The sequence below is a fragment of the Chanodichthys erythropterus genome, chromosome 8 (assembly GCF_024489055.1).
Source record: "Chanodichthys erythropterus isolate Z2021 chromosome 8, ASM2448905v1, whole genome shotgun sequence".
NCBI lineage: Eukaryota > Metazoa > Chordata > Actinopteri > Cypriniformes > Xenocyprididae > Chanodichthys > Chanodichthys erythropterus.
This window is the reverse complement of record NC_090228.1, coordinates 31,329,046-31,347,807: the sequence shown is the minus strand read 5'-3', so window position 1 is coordinate 31,347,807 and position 18,762 is coordinate 31,329,046. Positions and strand designations below refer to the sequence as shown.

At 38.1% G+C, this 18,762-nt stretch overlaps 1 protein-coding gene across 1 annotated transcript in view; it reads left to right on the top strand.

The window, feature by feature from the left end:
- LOC137024764 (membrane-spanning 4-domains subfamily A member 4A-like) overlaps positions 1–18,762 on the top strand; it is a 21,951-nt gene extending 3,189 nt beyond the window's left edge. Inside the window, exons 2-8 of the mRNA XM_067392636.1 lie at positions 7,541–7,745; positions 12,682–12,792; positions 12,879–12,953; positions 16,354–16,494; positions 16,824–16,937; positions 17,221–17,304; positions 17,743–18,762. Coding sequence (XP_067248737.1) covers positions 7,566–7,745; positions 12,682–12,792; positions 12,879–12,953; positions 16,354–16,494; positions 16,824–16,937; positions 17,221–17,304; positions 17,743–17,835 — 798 coding nt within the window. The 5' untranslated portion in view covers positions 7,541–7,565 and the 3' untranslated portion in view covers positions 17,836–18,762. The remainder of the gene's footprint in view (positions 1–7,540; positions 7,746–12,681; positions 12,793–12,878; positions 12,954–16,353; positions 16,495–16,823; positions 16,938–17,220; positions 17,305–17,742) is intronic.

Below are 18,762 nucleotides of genomic sequence, written 5' to 3'. Positions count from 1 at the left end.
CACACGGTGTCCAACGCCAGAGGTCTATAAGCATACCGCAGCAAGAACCCATAAAGTGTCGACACAAAGCCCTTTGTACTCCCAGCAGAGTGAAACAATTTACGAAGTGGATGTGGTGTGAGAGGGGCCTGTAAAGGGGCACCATTGCTTTTTAAGGTCGATCTCAGTTGCAAATAAAAGAAAAAGGAGGTGCGTGGTATACCATGCTTAATCTATATGTTCTGAAAAGTGAGTAACCCCTCCTTCCCATAAATATCACCAAGTGTATGAACATTCTTTTTTTCCCTAATCAGGAAATTGAATAGGACGATTGCCAATCAATAATCGCTCATTATTAAATATTGGAGAATATGGATCCCAAATAGAAGAGCAACCAGTAAATTTTTCCACCCTCCTCCATACCCATAACAAATACGAAATCATGGGTCCAAATATCATACGGCAGTGATTGGGTGAGATCTTAGATTTCAGAATGTTAGTAAAAGAGTATGGAGCTATTATCTGTTCCTCCAAAGTTCGCCAAGACACTTGAGCATCAGACTGAAACCAGGATAGGAGAGGTCAAAGAATAAAGGCCCACTCATAGAGCTTAAAATTTGGGAGAGACAGACCACCAGCCTGCCTTTCTTGTTGCAAAGTGGTGAGCTTGATGCGAGGTCATTTACCATGCCACAGAAATTTAGTTATTGCTGATTGTAATGTGCTCCAGTATTTAGGGGGCGGAGGAAGATGGAGCATTTTAGCTGATAAAATTGACTCTGGGGAGAATATTCATTTTAACTATGGCTACCCTACCATGAAGCGAATTTGGCAGGTTAGACCACCTGTCCAGATCTGCCACAACCTTGTTAAGTGTTTTACAAAAATTGTTTTTGATAATTGTCTGTATAGAGGAAGAGATTTCTATCCCCATATAAGTAAAGTTTTTAGTGACTGGAATAGATGCATGAATGGGAGCATTACACATTGCCTGATTTAGAGGTAGCAAGGCTGATTTCTGCCAGTTTATTTTGAAACCAGAGAGCTTGCCATAAAGATCAAAGGTTGACAAAACATGTGGAATACATTGCGCTGGGTTGTTTATATACAGTAAAACATCATCAGCATACAGCGAGATATGATGTTTTGTTCCCTTAACAGAAATTGGAGAGATTGTAGGTGAGTCACGGATGGCTTGCGCCAGTGGTTCAAGAGAAAGTGCGAATAACAGAGGGCTAAGAGGGCAGCCATGTCTTGACCCTCTCGAGACAGCAAAGGGAGAAGAACGGATTTTGCTCGTCAGTACTACAGCTGTTGGATTTGAATACAGCACCTTAATCATTTTAATAAATGGCAGACCGATCCCCATGAACTCCAGTACTGACCATAGAAAAGGTCATTCCAGGCGGTCAAAGGCCTTCATTGCATCTAGTGAAAGGACAGCGGCCGGAGAACTAAAGCCTTGAGCACCATCTATAATGTGCAATAATCTTCTAACATTATCTGCAGCAAGTCTAGACTTTATAAACCCTGTCTGGTCGCTATGAACTAATTCTGTCATATGACCCTGGAGTCGTCGGGCCAATACTTTTGCGTAAATCTTTAAATCTGCATTTAAAAGCGAGAGAGGCCTGTAGCTGGAGCACTCAACGGGATCCTTCCCTTTTTTAAGAAGGAGAGAAATTAGTGCGGAATTAACATCCCTAGAAAATGACCCCACTCTGATCAGGGGCCAAAAGGTGAGGTAAAATTCAGGTGGAATTCCATCTGGCCCTGGTGATCTACCTTTACGCATATCCCTAGCAGCTGCCTCACACTCCTGCAATGTGACAGTACTGATGAATCTATAAAATTAAATCGCCCTAAGGCGGGATAGTTTGACGCCATTCAGGAAAATATTGCAAACATTTTGTCAAAATTACCTTCCGAATTATATAATTCCTGATAAAAGGAGGCGAAAGAATCATTTACTTTTTTTGGGTCACATTGTATAATGCTGTTTTTGTCTTTAATGCAAAAAATATCAGCAAAGTTCTCATCCATCCAGAGTTTCATTGCAAGTAAACGACTGGGTTTTGAAGAGTTAAAATAGTAAGTTTGTCTTGTTTTGTGCATGAGGAATTCTGAACGGTGCCTCAGAAGAGAGTTTATCTCCTTTTTAATCAGTTCCTTCTGTAAGGCTGTATAATCGTTAAAATGATGTTGCAGGGAAGCATCAAGGGTTGCATATTTTAATTCTAAAGCTTCCAATCTGGTTGCACGCTCCTTGTTTCGAGTTGAAGCATTTAGAGTGATGTTACTCCCTTTCACCGCCTTTCACCGCCTCCCAAAGTATCCTTGGATCAAGAACAGAGCCAACATTAAATTCCAGAAATTCACTGAAATTTGTTTCAAATTGAGTTTTAAATGTTTCATCTCGTAGTAAGGAAGCATTAAAACGCCACCTGGGGGCTTTAGTGGAGGATGGGCGGACAGTGACCGAACAACATATGGGTTTGTGATCAGACCAGGTAACCGGAATGTAATGCGCATTTTGAATATTTTGAAATAAATCTTTTGAGGTAAAAATAAAATCTAATCTCGAGAAGGATTTATGTCTTCCTGAGTAAAATGAAAAATCTTTTAAAGAAGGGTTTAACAAACGCCATACATCAACCATGCCTGTTTCGGATGCCCAGTGCCGCAACGCCTCAGATGCAAGATGTTGGTCCCTAGTCTCGCTGCCACCTGTTCTGTCCATGCTGCTGTCCCACACCGCATTGAAATCCACTCCGAGAACTAAATAAAACCCTGTGAGATCAAGCAAGGATTTAGTTAATAGTTGAAAAAAAATGTGCTCAAATGTGTTAGGGGCATAAGCAGAAATAAGTGCAATGTTTTTCCCATCCATGCAAATCTTTGCAATGGCTATGCGACCTGCATCATCCGCCCAAGAGTCAATCAAATCAAATTTCAGTTTGCGTTTACACAAAACCATTACCCCTTTACATTTTGTAGTAGCAGAAGAAGTAGCAATAGGGTGGTAAAACTTATTGGCTAATCGACCCACATCTTTGTCTCCTGAATCATAGCAAAATCTATATTTGTCTTACGGAGAAATTCTAGTACAGTGGTCCTTTTGTGTGGAATGTTAAGACCTCTGGCGTTGACTGAAATGAGATTAAGAGCTGTCATATGCTAGGAAAATTTATACAAATAAAATTAAGTTGTCCCCACAACACTAAGAGAGAAGTCTGGATCCATAGAAGAAAAACACCCCAAGAACAGGAAAAGGCAAAAAACATCCAAAACACCCAAAAAAGGAAAAGGAAGGTGAAGAAAAAAAAATCCTGTCAAACCTTCCTGATAAATCCACAACTGGATAACTTACTCAAGAAACTAAGAGATGCTGGCCACTCAAGTGTGGTAGCAGCACCACCGATTATCAAAAAGGCTAATAGCAACAGTGTGAATATTTACTTCAACAATTTAGACAAAATGTCTGTCTTTTAACAAAATGAAACAAAGAATGTACATATAAAAATAGCAATAAAGACAATAAAATGAAAATAGGTGGTAGGTCTATGAGGTATCGATGCCAAAAACAATGCAAAGAGAATAAAAAATAATAATTATTAATTAATAATAATGAAAATAAAGTGGCATCTCCAACCTCTAGTGTTATAAACCAGAAAAGTTCCTTTACAAATATGTCAGAGGTAGAGATGGAGATCGGAACATAGATTAGATTATTTTACCCGAGTCATTCTGCAAAGTGCAAAAATGCAAAATGCATATAACTTACACCACCGTGGGGAAAAAAAAAAAAAAAACGGGGACACTCAAAGGTCTCTTACCAAATGGGATCTTCGCAGCATGAAGCAATCGTTTACATTCCAGAAAAGAGTGTCGTCGCTCCTGCGTGGCCTTGGAGAAGTCTTGATAGAAGCTAATCTTATGATTCTACCAACGGACATCCCAAATTTCTCTAGCAAGTTGTCTCACCCACTCCTTCTGTTGAAACCTCAGAAACCGCACGATAAAAGGCCTTGGAGGGGCTCCGGGTTTAGCTGGTAGTAGCGACCGATGAGCGCGCTCCAAATCCAAGCCCCCTTGAAAGTCACTATGAAGAATTTCAGGGAGAGTGACTCTCAGAAACGATATGACATCTTTATCCTCAACGCGTTCCGGGAACTCATAAATGCGTAGATTCACTCGCCTTTCCCGATCCTCGTACTCAGTTAGTTTGGCGTTCAGTTTTTTTAACCTCTGAAGCTGAAGCCGGGGGGAAGACACAGCGCTGCCGCTCCACCTCTTCTAGCATATCGAGACGAGCCTCCGCGCTAGTTATCCGAGTTAGCCCAAAGCCCTGGTGCTTTGCTGCTGTATAGAAGCACTATCGTTTTTCCGGGGATTAGGCATATCGGTAGTGGTTGACGCTTATTATAGGCAAACATGTGGGAAAAAAAACAGTGTAATTAATTGGGAATGCCTTCATATTCACACAAAATGTAAACTATGGTGCCGCCGCCCTCAACCTAAGCAGCCATCTTGCTAGGCGTCATCACGTGACCCCGGAATTAATACATTATGACACAATTAATAATTAATTTTCTCAATTTACTTAATTGAAATTTTGTCTCTATCATGTTGTATGCAAGAGTTATTCAAACTAAACATAGTTTTGAAATTTTTTGTCAAATAATAGTTTAACAGATTGATTGCTGTGCTTTCACAATGAGTATAAACATTGTAAATGCAATAATAGAGTAAATATGTATAGCAAACGCAAAGTTCTCTCCCCTACAGCGCTTCCTCTCCACTGCGTAGCTGGCCGAGGCAGTCATCGCTTTTGCTTTCAAAGATCATTTTTATCGATGCCATTGATGCTTTTTTCTTTTTTAGATGTAATTATCGAAATCAAAACAGTCCATAAATTACATATCCCCACGAAAATGTCAGTCAAAGCAGCTTGTGTGCGCCAACCGGATCTAATCTGAGAGATCAGTTTCTGAAAATTTCTCAGTTTCTGAATGGACAGTTGTCTTGATTGACATATGTCCCCGCAAACACTGAGTTCCAGGCATGATTTATATATCACTGACGCCCTCAGAAAGCACTAGCATGCTTTGAGATGGTTTGGAAATCGTGTTTTTCCGTTCTAGAGCGTATTTCCTGTTCTGTACATAAACAGTTGATTATTTATGAAGTAAAGCACACAGAAATGTGAAAATGGTCTCATTTGAAAGAAAATGTCCTGATGATATAGAGTTTGTAGCTGTTTGTGGCTGACTGAAGCAGCCCTTTTCAAAAGTGCGGGGGTCTTGATTCCCCTGTCTCCCGTGTCAACGACGCACCTGCTCTCACCCTTTCAGCCTTGAAGACCAGAGGGAGAGAAAACAAGGAGAAACAGAGAAAGAAATGTCAGGCTGATAAGATTGATTTTTCATTTAGTAATGCGTGGATTCATAATGGTGGTAGGGCGCTTTTTTTAATCTGTTTGAAATATAGCAACTGTAAATGCCTTAAATGCTGTAGATGGATCGGACTTGTTTGTTCAGCACATCGCACAGATGCTTGATTAGATTGAGATTTAGGAAATTTGGACAGCAAGTCAACACCTCAAACTCATTGTGCTCCTCAAACCATTTCTGAACCATTTTTGCTTTGTGGCAGGAGCATTATCCTGCTGAAAGAGGCCAGAGACACCAGGGAATACTGTTTCCATGAAAGGGTGTACACAGTAGCGTACTGTGGGGTTTCAGTCAGGGCCTTTAGTAACGATCTGCTTAACACCAGCGAGTTGATCTTCAACCACAGTGCACACCACTATGCATTATAACAGATTGTGGCATCGAGAGAGGCTGTGTCATAGAGGAAAGGTTTGTGCCATCTAAATGGTTGCAGCATGGGGACTACAAACCAAGATGGCCACCTGGTCCGGGACTACAATTACCAGTTTCCTTGGCAGTGGAGCTGTTGCAAGTGAAGGAGAAAAGATGTTAATGTGCTGAGAACAAAGAGACTGGCTGTGTCTGAAATCGCCCCCTATACCCTTAAATATGTCACTATTTGAGGGGACAGCCATTTGTGGACCATGGTGGACAATGTTGAGCGCACTCATCACAATCTACTGCCTAAACTCCAGCAATTCCACTCAGATACAACCTTAACAAAAATGGCTGAATAAAATAACACTTTTCCTGCCCTTGGTCAGCCCAGCTTAGGTGTAGGTCTTCCTTTTGAAATAATCTCTTTTGTCTCTCCAAACGAGAGAAAATATATATATATTTTGATATTGACAGGGCCAGCAGAGAAGGTCCTGATGGCCCTGTCAGTACTTTGTCTGCAACAATGCTTAGGTAGGTGGTACGTGTCAAAGTAAAATCCACATGGATGGCAGGACCCAAGGTTTCCCAGCAGAACATTGGAATGGCCACTGACATTTTTCCCCCTACTCATCTTTTCTGACTGTTTTTCAATACTTCACTAATCATTTGGCTAGGGTAGGTGTGATACCTGGACCCTATAGAGGTTGTACAGGCAGTCTAACTCCTCCAGGATGGCACATCAATACATGCCATTGCCAGAGGTTTGCTGTGTCTCCCAGCACAGTCTCAAGAGCATGGAGGAGATTCCAGGTGACAGGCAGTTACTCTAGGAGAGCTGGACAGGGCTGTAGTGGGCCCTGTGCTCACTGCCCGGGACTGTGGAGCTTGATTGGCATTTGCCATTGAACACCAGAATTGGCAGGTCCACCACTGGCACCCTGTGCTTTTCACAGATGAGAGCAGCTTCACCAAAAGCATGAAAGGGTCTGGAGAAGCAGTGGAGAATGTTATGCTGCCTGTAACATCATTCATCATGACCGGTTTGGTGGTGGGTCAGTCATAGTCTGGGAAGGCATATCCATGGAGGGACGCACAGACCTCTACAGGCTAGACAATGGCACCCTGACTGCCATTAGGTATCAGGATGAAATCCTTGGACCCACTGTCAGACCCAACTCTGGTGCCAGTAATGCCTGGCAATTTCTTGAGGATGAAGGAAATAATACAATTGAATGGCCCTCATGCTCGCCTGACCTAAATCCAATACAACACCTCTGGGACATTATGTTTCGGTCTATCCAATGCCACCAGGTTGCACTTCACACTGTCCAGGATCTCAGTGATGCCCTGGTCTAGATCTGGGAGGGAATACCTAGGAAACCATCTGTTGCCTCATTGAGAACATGCCTCAACATTGTCAGGCTTGCATACAAGCAAATGGGGGCAATACAAACTACTATTACCATTTTGAGTTGCTGCAATGAAATTTCAGGAAAATGGACTAGCCTGCTGCATCATTTTTTCACTTTGATTTTTGGGGTGTCTAGAATTCTGTCCTCTGTAGGTTGATAATTTTCATTTCCATCAAACAATGTGGCATCCTTTCATTCCTAACATCAGATGTGTTATGAAAGTGTTTTTTTTTTTTTTTTTTTTGATCAGTGTATAATATTTTAATAAATACACTGCTATTTTATGTTCTTATTCTTCCAATGGTTTTTCATGTCTTCATTAACTGTGATTTTGTACAGGTCAGTCTCATATTCAGAAACAAGAATGTCCAGTTCCGTCATACCCACAAACTCTGGGATGCTGGTCATCCAGTTTCAGCCATCAGAACAAACGGCACCAGCTGAAAGAGGGACAAATGCTCCAGTGACTGTTCATGTCCCACAGGCAGCTTCACTTCCTCAAGAACTTCAGGCCTTTCTGAAAGGACAACCAAAAGCACTTGGGGTGAGATATCTTTCAATAATTGATTATTGTTAGGAAGAGGTAGTATGACTCTGTTAACTGGTTGTAAGTTGCATTCACTACAGGAAGTCAGTCACGACTCAGGGAGACAGAATCTGGTTGATGTAGATTTACTGGAGTAATTAAGATTAGCAATCAGCACGGTATGGCATACAGGGATTCCAAACTACACAATATGTGTTATCTGTATACAGGTGTGAAGGTGTGGTTCTAAATAAACAGAAAAGGAATAATTACTAACTGCAATATTATAACAAATAATACAGCATTATGCTTACATGCTAGGGCATTAAAATAATATTAAATAATATAAGAATTGTAATGATTGAGACAAATCAGACACGATTATTTGCTAGTTAACCAATGGTTTTAACCTCATTCTGGGGCCTGGCTTCCATCCCCCGAGAAGTTCTGTTACAAACTTTATTGCACCAATAAATGCCGCATGGAGAGCAGAAAAGAGACACACAAAACTCTGCATTTTCCCTGCATGTTCCACACAGAACACAGATGTTACTGCACTAACTTATAGACAGACTGTTCTATAAAAGAAATGGTAATCTCAGGAAATGGTATCCATTATTACTGTTGTTGTATTGTACTCATTGTATTTACATGTTTTATGATTTTTAAGTGGTATGACATGCAAGGTAACTTCAATCATGCCATGTTTAGTGTCTACGGGTTCCCAGCGGGAAGATTTGAATGTTTGTGTATGCGGTATGTCCATACCTGCGCAACACATAAGTATTACAAGGATCTTTTAATAGTCCTTCTTCAAATCTCAGCCAGTTTAATCTTAATCGGTCATAAAAGCCCCAACAAGGGGAGGTGTATGTCACCCGGAAATACAACATCCTCATTGGCCCCCATCATTCCTAAGAGGTCTGCTTTGACCAGAGGTTAAAAGTCAGTGGATAGTGCCACTCCCTCTCTTTCTCCTTGCTCCTGAACGACCGAACGGACTGTCCTTGCGGCCGGCCTAGGCGAGGCCTGCAAGGCCTGTAGGCCTCGGCCTACAAACGAGCCATGTGCTCCTCATCCAACATGGAAAAGACTGATAAAAACTCCGGACTGAATCCTCAAGACCTCTCCTCAGATGGCATTGCCGATGCTCCTCAGCCTAAGAGCACCTTGCAAGTATCGTACATTTTAACACTAAATAGCAATTTAGTATTAATTTGTAAGATGTACCGTTGCTTGATTCCTTTCCAGATTGTCTTTGACATTTCATGTAGCTCTAGTAACAGCATCTCTTCCGGTTCAACACTATCATTACTCATTCTGACTTGCGTGTGTGTGTGTGTGTGACCCTTTATGTATGTTATGTTATGTGTTTGTTTGTTAGTTTAGTTATGTGTTTGTGAGTTAGTTAATAAAGATTGTGCACAATACACGTTTGGTTCTGACTCCGTCTGCTAAGGAATTGCCTCTTAAGGGATAGATCCGGACTACATGCTCTGAGTAGTACAGTACAATAAGAAATATTATTTTTCCATAACTTGGAAATTGACATTTCTTAGAATTAATAAACAATCAACACTGAGCGTTCACTGGACGAACAGGTTAACTGATTGTAATGTTAATTTTAATGTAGCTACGTCCAGTTAATCTGATTAACGGATTTGCATATTCATAATTAATCATAATTAATAATCATAATGAGTTATGAATAATTATTAATATTTCCCCTTTGAGTTAATTTTCGCTACAGAATAATATAAATTAAAAGTAGGTAAACAATTCTGCATGAATAGTTACTGTTAATCACATAGTGATCGACAAAATGTGACCCGTCACAGAAACCAGGGACACAAGTCGGCAGCACAACTATCGAGCAAAATGAGAAAGAAGCGTTTTTTTTTTCAAAATTGGTGATTTTCGTTTTTTTGCAGAATCTGTTAGTTGAGATCACGAAGAAGCCTTTCCGTGTTTGAGATAGCAGTATTGGTTTATTTAAAAGCGTACATTTTGAGGTTGAAATTGGCTTGTTTTTCAGAGATTCTAGCACGCAGTAGGGGCATGTCATTGTCTGTGAGTATTTCCATACTGGATAGCCGGCTTTTGTTTCTTTTGTTATTGTAACCGCCCTTCGAGGGAAGCATGGCTACTTATTGTGCACGTTGCAGCAAAACAGACTTAAAATACTCTGTCATGTTTTGTCATAGAGACATAAGTAATATATCAGTTGAAACTATAGAATGTCTTCTTTTATTTGTGTACACTCAGAGTAAAAACAAAAAGTTGTGCTTTTTGTAAAATAAAGAAAACTAACATTATGCGTGACCTCTCGTCTCCCTCTGAACAAAGTCCAATCTGATAGTTCTCAGAAAATGAACTGTAACTTAGTAAATACTAATCACAAAAAAAATACACTTATGTCTAAAGACACATTGAAATGTCAGGTTTTAAATCATGTAAAAACAAAAACATTCTGTGTTTATGTAATCTGTATGAAAAGAGAGCCATGTCAGAAGTCCGTGATTCAGCTCATTACCTGCTAATGCGGCCACGCCCACGGAGGGAGCGCTATTCAGAGGCAAATTCAGTCAATACATGTATACATCGTCTCAATCATGTATTTATTGTCTTGAAAAGTGTTGATCTGTATGTTAAAGCCATGGTTAGCGACTTCTAGAAGACATGCCGTTAGTTCCTGGTTCCTGTTCTTTGGATGAATTTGTGGACTAAATGTGCACAGAGCGCCCTCCGGCTGCAAGTATGAATTGAAAACACAGAATCCAGCACTCATAGTGATGACAATAAATATTGAATAAATATTACTCCTCTGTATAGAAAATTGACATAAACATATGAGAATCCATCAGTATTTCTCCAAATGTGCATGCTTTTAAGCTAAAAGCCTATATGAAATGCCACAGAGGTAACATAATTGTTCAGACACTTTGCATCACAGAAATAGATTAGGCTATATTTTAAAGTATATAATAGAATACCATTATTTGAAATTGTAATAATATTTCACAGTATTGCTGTTTTTTTCTGTATGTTTGATATACACCATCACAGAGGGTTTTTTCACAGCCTACCTGGCTGAAAGGCCTTATTGTTATGCAAGTCATTTCAGGTCATTATTATGTGATTCTTTTGTCTTCTCAGGTGAGAAAATTTAATTTTATGATTATAGTGACCAAAATGATCACGGTTATCACATAATCCTGTTCAAAAACTCTTAATGCTACACAATGAAATCAATTCACTAAGTTTTATGTAGAAAACCAGCAAATAACAAATAAAATTAGCATCAATATGTACTTTTTCTTTACATAAACATTTAAATAATAACATTAAAAATGGTGGCCAGATTTTAAAGGAGTGTCTTGCAACATGTTATCTCTAAATCATTTTCAGCCTCTAAATCATTTTTATAAAAGTCAAAAAAGATAAATTACTGACATTTACAATGCACATTATGTGGTCCATGCAGCTTTACACGGGGGAGCTTTACAGGGGGTATGGCTTATCTAAATAAGATGTAAATGAGCCCTATTGTCACTCCCAGCAGGTGAGAACAGGTGAGAACTGCAGAAACTTTAGAGGTATTTTTCTGCCCTTAGAGCTTTTTTGAGTGCCTACCTTCAAATGGGCACAACTTCTCCAAATATTATCAGATTTCCATGTGTCACACATCGTTGGAAAGCTTGGAGACTACACTTTTAGAATCCGTGAATAACTTAAAATGCCCCAGAACCAACTTGTGTCCCTACTTTCCGTGACTGGTCACAAATGTCAAATGACATCTTTCACTAACAGTCATTATTAGCTTACCTTACGGATGAGTCATTACTTATTACAATACTAAACAGTGAATAAAACGATCACAAAGTAACAATAATAATAAACATAACACTTACATGTCATCATTGACGCACACCAACTAGAAACAGATGATAACAGCCCGGAGTTCTGGCTGATGCAATACTTGCACTGAACTTGAGTTAAGGGTAGGCTGCCACCTATTGGACATAATGGGTAATACTTTCCATTTAACTATATACATGCTTGACTGATTGAGGGTCTTTTGTACAATTATCGTATGTGTCTGTCAGTCTGTAGGAGAAAATGTACGGGAACAAATCCAAAAAAGCAGTAGTACAAACATTAAAGGTCCAGTTTTTCGTGTTTTTTTTTCAAGCTTTGATTGTGTTTATAGTGTGCAATATAACATGTGTTCATGTTTCGCGTGTAAAAAAACACAGTATTTTTCACATAATTTACTTATCTGTATACCGCTGTTTCCACTGTCATAAAAACGGGCTGATGACTTCCTTGTTCTATGAAGTCCCTCCTTCAGAAATACGTAACGAGTTCTGATTGTGCCAGCGGTTCCTGTGTTGTGATTCGACAGCAGCTTAGCGCTCCTTGCCCGTAAAGGTCCACGCCTCTTACCATAACGTGGAGATGCGTGCGCTCAGTGTTATTGTAAACATGTCTTTAATTTTACCCTATCAATTTGAGCCGGAATCAGACCCGGTGATTGGACTGCGGGATGAAAATAACAGCGTTTCGACGACATGGCGACAAACACACTCTACAAACGCAACTCTTGTGTATTCCTGTGGGCGGAGGTTAGTCAAAAAACTGTTTTAGTGACGTCATTAAAGAAGGAAGTAGAGGGATGTAGTCCAAACTGGCCGTTCGATGTAGGCGACTTCTGTTAAATAAAATATCTCGCTTGGCATTGAACTTTGAGCTTTAAAATTTTACAGATTTTATTTATACTCTAACAACAACATTACACACTAACTAAAGTTTGAAACATGGGATCACGAAGAACGGGACCTTTAACTGTTGAGTTGGGCGGGTTTTGTTGTGCAGATCTGGCGACCTTGCTCAGCTGACAACTGTGATTAATTATGATCCCTGCAATAAGTATCTGTTTTCTGGTCTTACTCAGACTGTCCAGATAATGATCGGCCTACTGATTCTCCTGTTTGGCATTGTGTGTACAGTCAATGCAGATTCCATCTTTGTCTTCAGTGGTATTCCTTACTGGGGATCTCTCATAGTGAGCAAACTTTATACAATTAAGTACAGTTCTGTCTTTTATAAGCTAAATATTCTAACTGAAGCTTCCTTTCTCTCTTCTGTCAGTACATTACCGCAGGATCACTGAGCATTGCTGCAGAAAATGCACTCCATGTCAAAGGCCCCTCCAGTCTGTGTTTGGTATGTACCAATAATTATTTATAGAACACTTTAAGTACTTCGATACCACTGCAACAACTGTAAGCCTAACTAAAACATTATCAAAGACAAGCAAATAGACAGTAAAAATAAGACTACACACATAATGGCTAATTGCCTATTTTTTCTAAACGCAAAGTCCAAACATTACAAAACTTGGCACACATAGACAACAAGACATTCTGAGTAAACATGCAAAATGTCATTAATTTCTGATGCTCAGGGGTGCTAACAGCAATTTTTAAAGGTGCCCTAGAATTAAAAATTGAATTTACCTCAGCATAGTTAAATAACAACAGTACATGGAAATGACATACAGTGAGTCTCAAACTCCATTGTTTCCTCCTTCTTATATAAATCTCATTTGTTTAAAAGACCTCAGAAGAACAGGCGAATCTCAACATAACACTGACTGTTACGTAACAGTCGGGATCATTAATATGTACGCCCCCAATATTTGCATATGCCAGCCCATGTTCCCAACATTATTTAATTTTTTTAAACACTTGCAGTCTGTATAATTCATAAACACAACTTCATTCTTTATAAATCTCTCCAACAGTGTGTAATGATAGCTTTAGCCACGGAGCACAGCCTCAAACTCATTCAGAATCAAATGTAAACATCCAAATAAACACTGTACTTACGTGATTAGATATGCTGCACGACGAACACTTTGTAAAGATCCATTTTGAGGGTTATATTAGCTGTGTGAACTTTGTTTATGCTGTTAAAGGCAAGCGCGAGCTCCGGGGGCCGCAGCCTGAATCGGTGCATTTTTTTTTTTTTTTTTACAGTATATTTATTGAACATTTTCCAACTTAAACAAAACACACATGAATATAAACCATAGTCAGTGAAGAAGAAGATGTATAGAGAAAAAAAAAAAAAAAGAGGAAAAAAAAAAAAAAGGGCAAAATAACAATAAGCAGATTTATCCTAGGTCACTAAAAAGGAAAAGAAAAATTAGATACTTGAAAGTTAAATGGATAACCACACTAAATACCCAGTGGTAGTACAAAACAAAGTTTGAAAAATCATGCACTCACTTGAATAGGTACATGAATAGGAAAACCCTTCAACAAGATAGTTGACACATCAATCCCTAGCTTACTGATATAAGGCTTCCAGACATTATAAAACTGATCTGGATGATCATTAACAAAACATGTTAAATATTCCAATGGGATTAGTTCCATTAAAATCTTGTGCCATCCAGATATAGTCGGAGTCTTATCACTTATCCATCTCAATAATATGTTTTTCCTGGCTGCGAATGTGAGAAGATTGTAAAGTCTCTTTTCATTTGATAAAGTCAAAGCTTTATCCGGCAGACCGAGGATCAAAAATAGAGGATCCAAAACTAACTCCTTATCAAAGATTTTACTCATTTCAAATACAATCTTGGTCCAGTATATTTGTAACTGATTACATGACCAAAGACAATGAGTGAGGGTGCCAACTTGTGTTTTGCACTTAAGGCATAGAGGTGAATGGGTATTGTTAAATGCATGTCTACGGTTTGGCGAGATGTGCATTCTGTGTACAATTTTAAATTGTATCGCCTTGACACGATTACATACTGAGATGGATTTGGCATACTTCCAAATATTACCCCATTCTTCCTCAGTTATAGAGATAGAAAGTTCCCTCTCCCAGGCATGTCTAGTATTTAAAGTTACTTGTCCCTCAAATGTAACACTAAGAACCTTATATAACAAACTCACTGACTTCTTCCCAGGTGTTTGAAAAAGTAGTTTTTCTATAGGAGATAGACTTCGGTTAGTACATAGTGAGGTATCCTTCAAGATATAATTTCTAATCTGTAGAAAACGAAAAAAGTCTTGTTTTAATAATTGGTATTTCTGTCTCAGATCCTCGAAGGACATTAGGCATTCTTCATTAAACACATCCATTAGCCGATTAATACCTTGATTAACCCAGAATTTAAACCTTCCATCCAATCTGCCCGAAGGGAAGTCTGGGTTGTTCACAATTGGCGTAAGAGCAGAGGTTAGTTTAGTTCTTCCCTCAAAACGACAAACAGCCTTCCATGCCTTAAGTGCATTTACAGTTACAGGGTTATCACAGTTATCCAATAAGGATTTCATTTTTTTGAAAAACAACAAATCCACAAGAGGAAGTTTCGACAAAGACTGTTCAAGGTCCAACCAGGTAGGGGAGTTATTGAGAACAATCCAATCAGAAATGTATCTTAAATGAGCAGACCACTGATATAGCTTAATATTTGGTAAATCCAGTCCTCCAATCGAACCTGGTAAATGTAATACAGAAAACTTCAATCTTGGTTTACGCTTACTCCAAATAAAAGAGCTAAGCCAACCATTCACATCTTTTAAAACCTTTTTAGAGAACAGAATAGGGATCATTTGAATTGGGTACAGAAGCTTAGGAAGAACAGTCATTTTTATAAGAGCCATTCTACCCAACCATGAAATAGGTAAAGTGTCCCATCGGTTTAAATCTTCTCTAATTTTACTAAACAACGGAATAAAATTATCTTTGAATAAATTTTTAAATACAGGGCTCACAAAAATACCCAAGTATATAAATCCTCCCGGGGACCATTTAAATGGAAATGAGGGGCTAATATTTGGCATTGTTTTCATAGAACCAACAGGCATAGCCTCTGACTTGCTTAAATTGATTTTGTATCCTGAGAAGGTAGAATCGGTGCATATTTAATGATGCCCCAAAATAGGCAGTTGAAAAAATGTATTAAAAAAAATCTATGAGGTATTTTGAACTGAAACTTCACAGACAAATTCAGGGGACACCTTAGACTTATATTACATATTTTAAAAAGACGTTCTACGGCACCTTTAAATTTTAGCCATTTATATGAATGGGAATCAGAGGCTGTAATGCTAATGTTGTCCACAAGATAAAATCTGTATATATGGTTAATTTGATTGACTATGCATAAAATTCATTATATTTTCATAAAGCTTTGTGAAGTCTAATCAGTTTGCAAAGAAATCAGTGATCTCCAAATGACCTTTTTTACATGATTCAGAAAACATGTCAAGGTGCCAGTCAATAATGAATGTATTTCTATCCAATTAAAATGAAGAGACAATATTATTTGTCTGTTGTAAAATAGTACATAGAAGAATTCTTCCATACAGAGACACCTGTATTATGTTTGAAATTTTAAGACTTTTATTATATTTGAAGAGAGATATTGCCATTGTATAAATATATTGTGTCTTTATGAGTCACTTGTATTTGGACCCCAATAATTACCACTTACAACTTTATTTATTTTATTTATTTTATGTTTCATGATCTGCTTTAACACACTGGGTAAAGTGCTTGCAAACTTATTAACTTGTTTTTTGTTACTGTTTTCTGCCCATAGGTGAAAGGTTCACTTGGAATGAGCATCATAAGTGCTATAACTGCAGGCATTTCCATTATTTTACTTTCACTGGATTTGTCTATAATACGAACATACACTTACTGCAGCACTTATGACTGTTATTCAAATAACAAGTATGGGGTATGCTAACAACTTTTCTATTCACTTTTATTTAGTAATTACTACACGATCACTGTGTTGTCAGTAAAGTTAAAGTCCAGCTATAATCTGCAATAACCTGTCCATTCTGTGTTTACTGACATTTACTGGCATTTCAAATATGTAATAGATCTCCTACTATTACTGATCATTTACAACGTAAGAAGGCATTGACATTCAGTCTAGTTTATGTTATATTATCAAATGAACCTCAAGGATTGTACATTCTGCACTTTCAGCCAGCGTACCAGTGTGAGTAACTATTATTTATTTGATTAATATTTGTGCTAATGATGAGTGGTTTGTTTCAGACCCTCTTCCGAGGGATCAGTGGTGTTTTCTTGGTATTCACTGTCCTTGAGTTCATCATCTCCATCTGTCTGTCAGCATTTGCCTGTAAAGCCAACGCCTGCTGTGCTGCTCAGGTGAGTCATGTGTTCAGGTCAAGCAGATGAGTGGCTGCTACGGTGTTCTGGGTGGTTGCTAGGACATTGCAGATCAACAGAAAAATGGGTAGTTTTTAACAAATCTGCACAAAGACACGTTTCCACAAAACCTTTCAGCAGGATTTTTGTCTTTTCTTTTTTCCATTTCCATTTGAAATGCAGTGCTGTCTATAAACCTGTAATACTGGAACTGTCTGCCAATGTTATTGAATTTATATGACAGTAAGAAGGTATAAAACACTACATGTGCATTTCTCCAAAGGTGCTGAATGTTCACCAAGTTGTAATTCCACAGTCCTATGCCGTCTTTAGACCCAATCAATCCCATGATCTTATCAAATCAGAGGTAAGAGAAGCTTGTAGCCCCAGTCTAACTGGACTTTGTGTAAAATCGTAAAAAAAAAACAAAACAAAAAAAACACACAAAACAGTCCATTATTTGGATTAGGTTTGATTTCTGATATATATATATATATATATATATATATATATATATATATATATATATATATATATATATATATCAAAAATCAAACCTAATCCAAAACCTAAGTTTTGTCTGCTTACCAAGGCTGCATTTATTTAATTAAAAATACAGTAATATTGTGAAATATTATTTCAATTTATAATAACCGTTTTCTATTTGAATATATTTTACAAAGTAATTTATTCCTGTGTGTATATATATATATATATATATATATATGATTGTTCAAGAATTGAACATTAATTAATTGAGCATAAATAACCATTGAAGCTAATGGAACATCTGTTTTTCTTGCAGATTCCTCTGGCCAGCGACTCTTCCATGCCTCACCATCCTGCAGTAAATCCCCCACAATACAGTGAATGTTCTGCTCCTAAATATGAATCTTAAAAAGTGGACAGAGCTGTGGTCCTGCCGTTGGGTTTTACTCTTTCACAGGACACACAGGTTCTTCCAGTGATTTACTGTCTTTTATCTCTGCTTTCCTTTCACTGAAAAGATGACATGAATGTAATCACTGGATCATATAGTAACAGATGTATTAGTCACTTTTGTGTAAACAATTACTATTCAAGACAAGATACTGTTTCACAATTTTCTTTATATCAATAATGCTGCCTGATCATCAGTGAAACTCACCTCTTTACTTTAAAGATAATAAACTCTTTAAATACCTTAACAAATATTACTGATACAAAACTGAGTGTTTAAAACTTGCAAAGCAAAAGAAAATATTAAAATTATTCATAAAATCACTCAAAGTCTCAGTCCTTTGTGTCTCCTTTAGCAGGCTTCCTGTTCTGGGATTGAAAAACAAAACACCAGTCTATCCTGATAAAGTCTGATTTCTTTTGTTTCTGGATCTCAGGATTGGATCTGTTATTTTCCAGTGATAAATGGTCAATGTTTATTGAGTGTGGTCAAACATAGACACAAGCAGATCCTGCGCAGGACAACGGTATGAACTCTAGAAGCCACTCAAAACTGAATTCAAAGAATTACGGCAGGGGTGTCCAAACTCAGGCCTGGAGGAACACTGTCCTGCAGAGTATTTTTGTATTTGTGTTAGGGATGTGCATCACATCTCAGTGCATAGCCAATGATACTATATGTTATAGATACATATGAAGCAGCTTTTGATGCATTACGATTCACCCCTATTACGATGCAGTGTAACACAATGTGATTCAATGAAAAATTATGCTATATACAATTCAATATGTAGGGCTCTATAAAACGTTTTATTTTTTCTCAAATTTCATTTTGTTTATGTATACAAAATTCTGTTTTATTTTTTTCTGGAGTCAGAAAATGGTT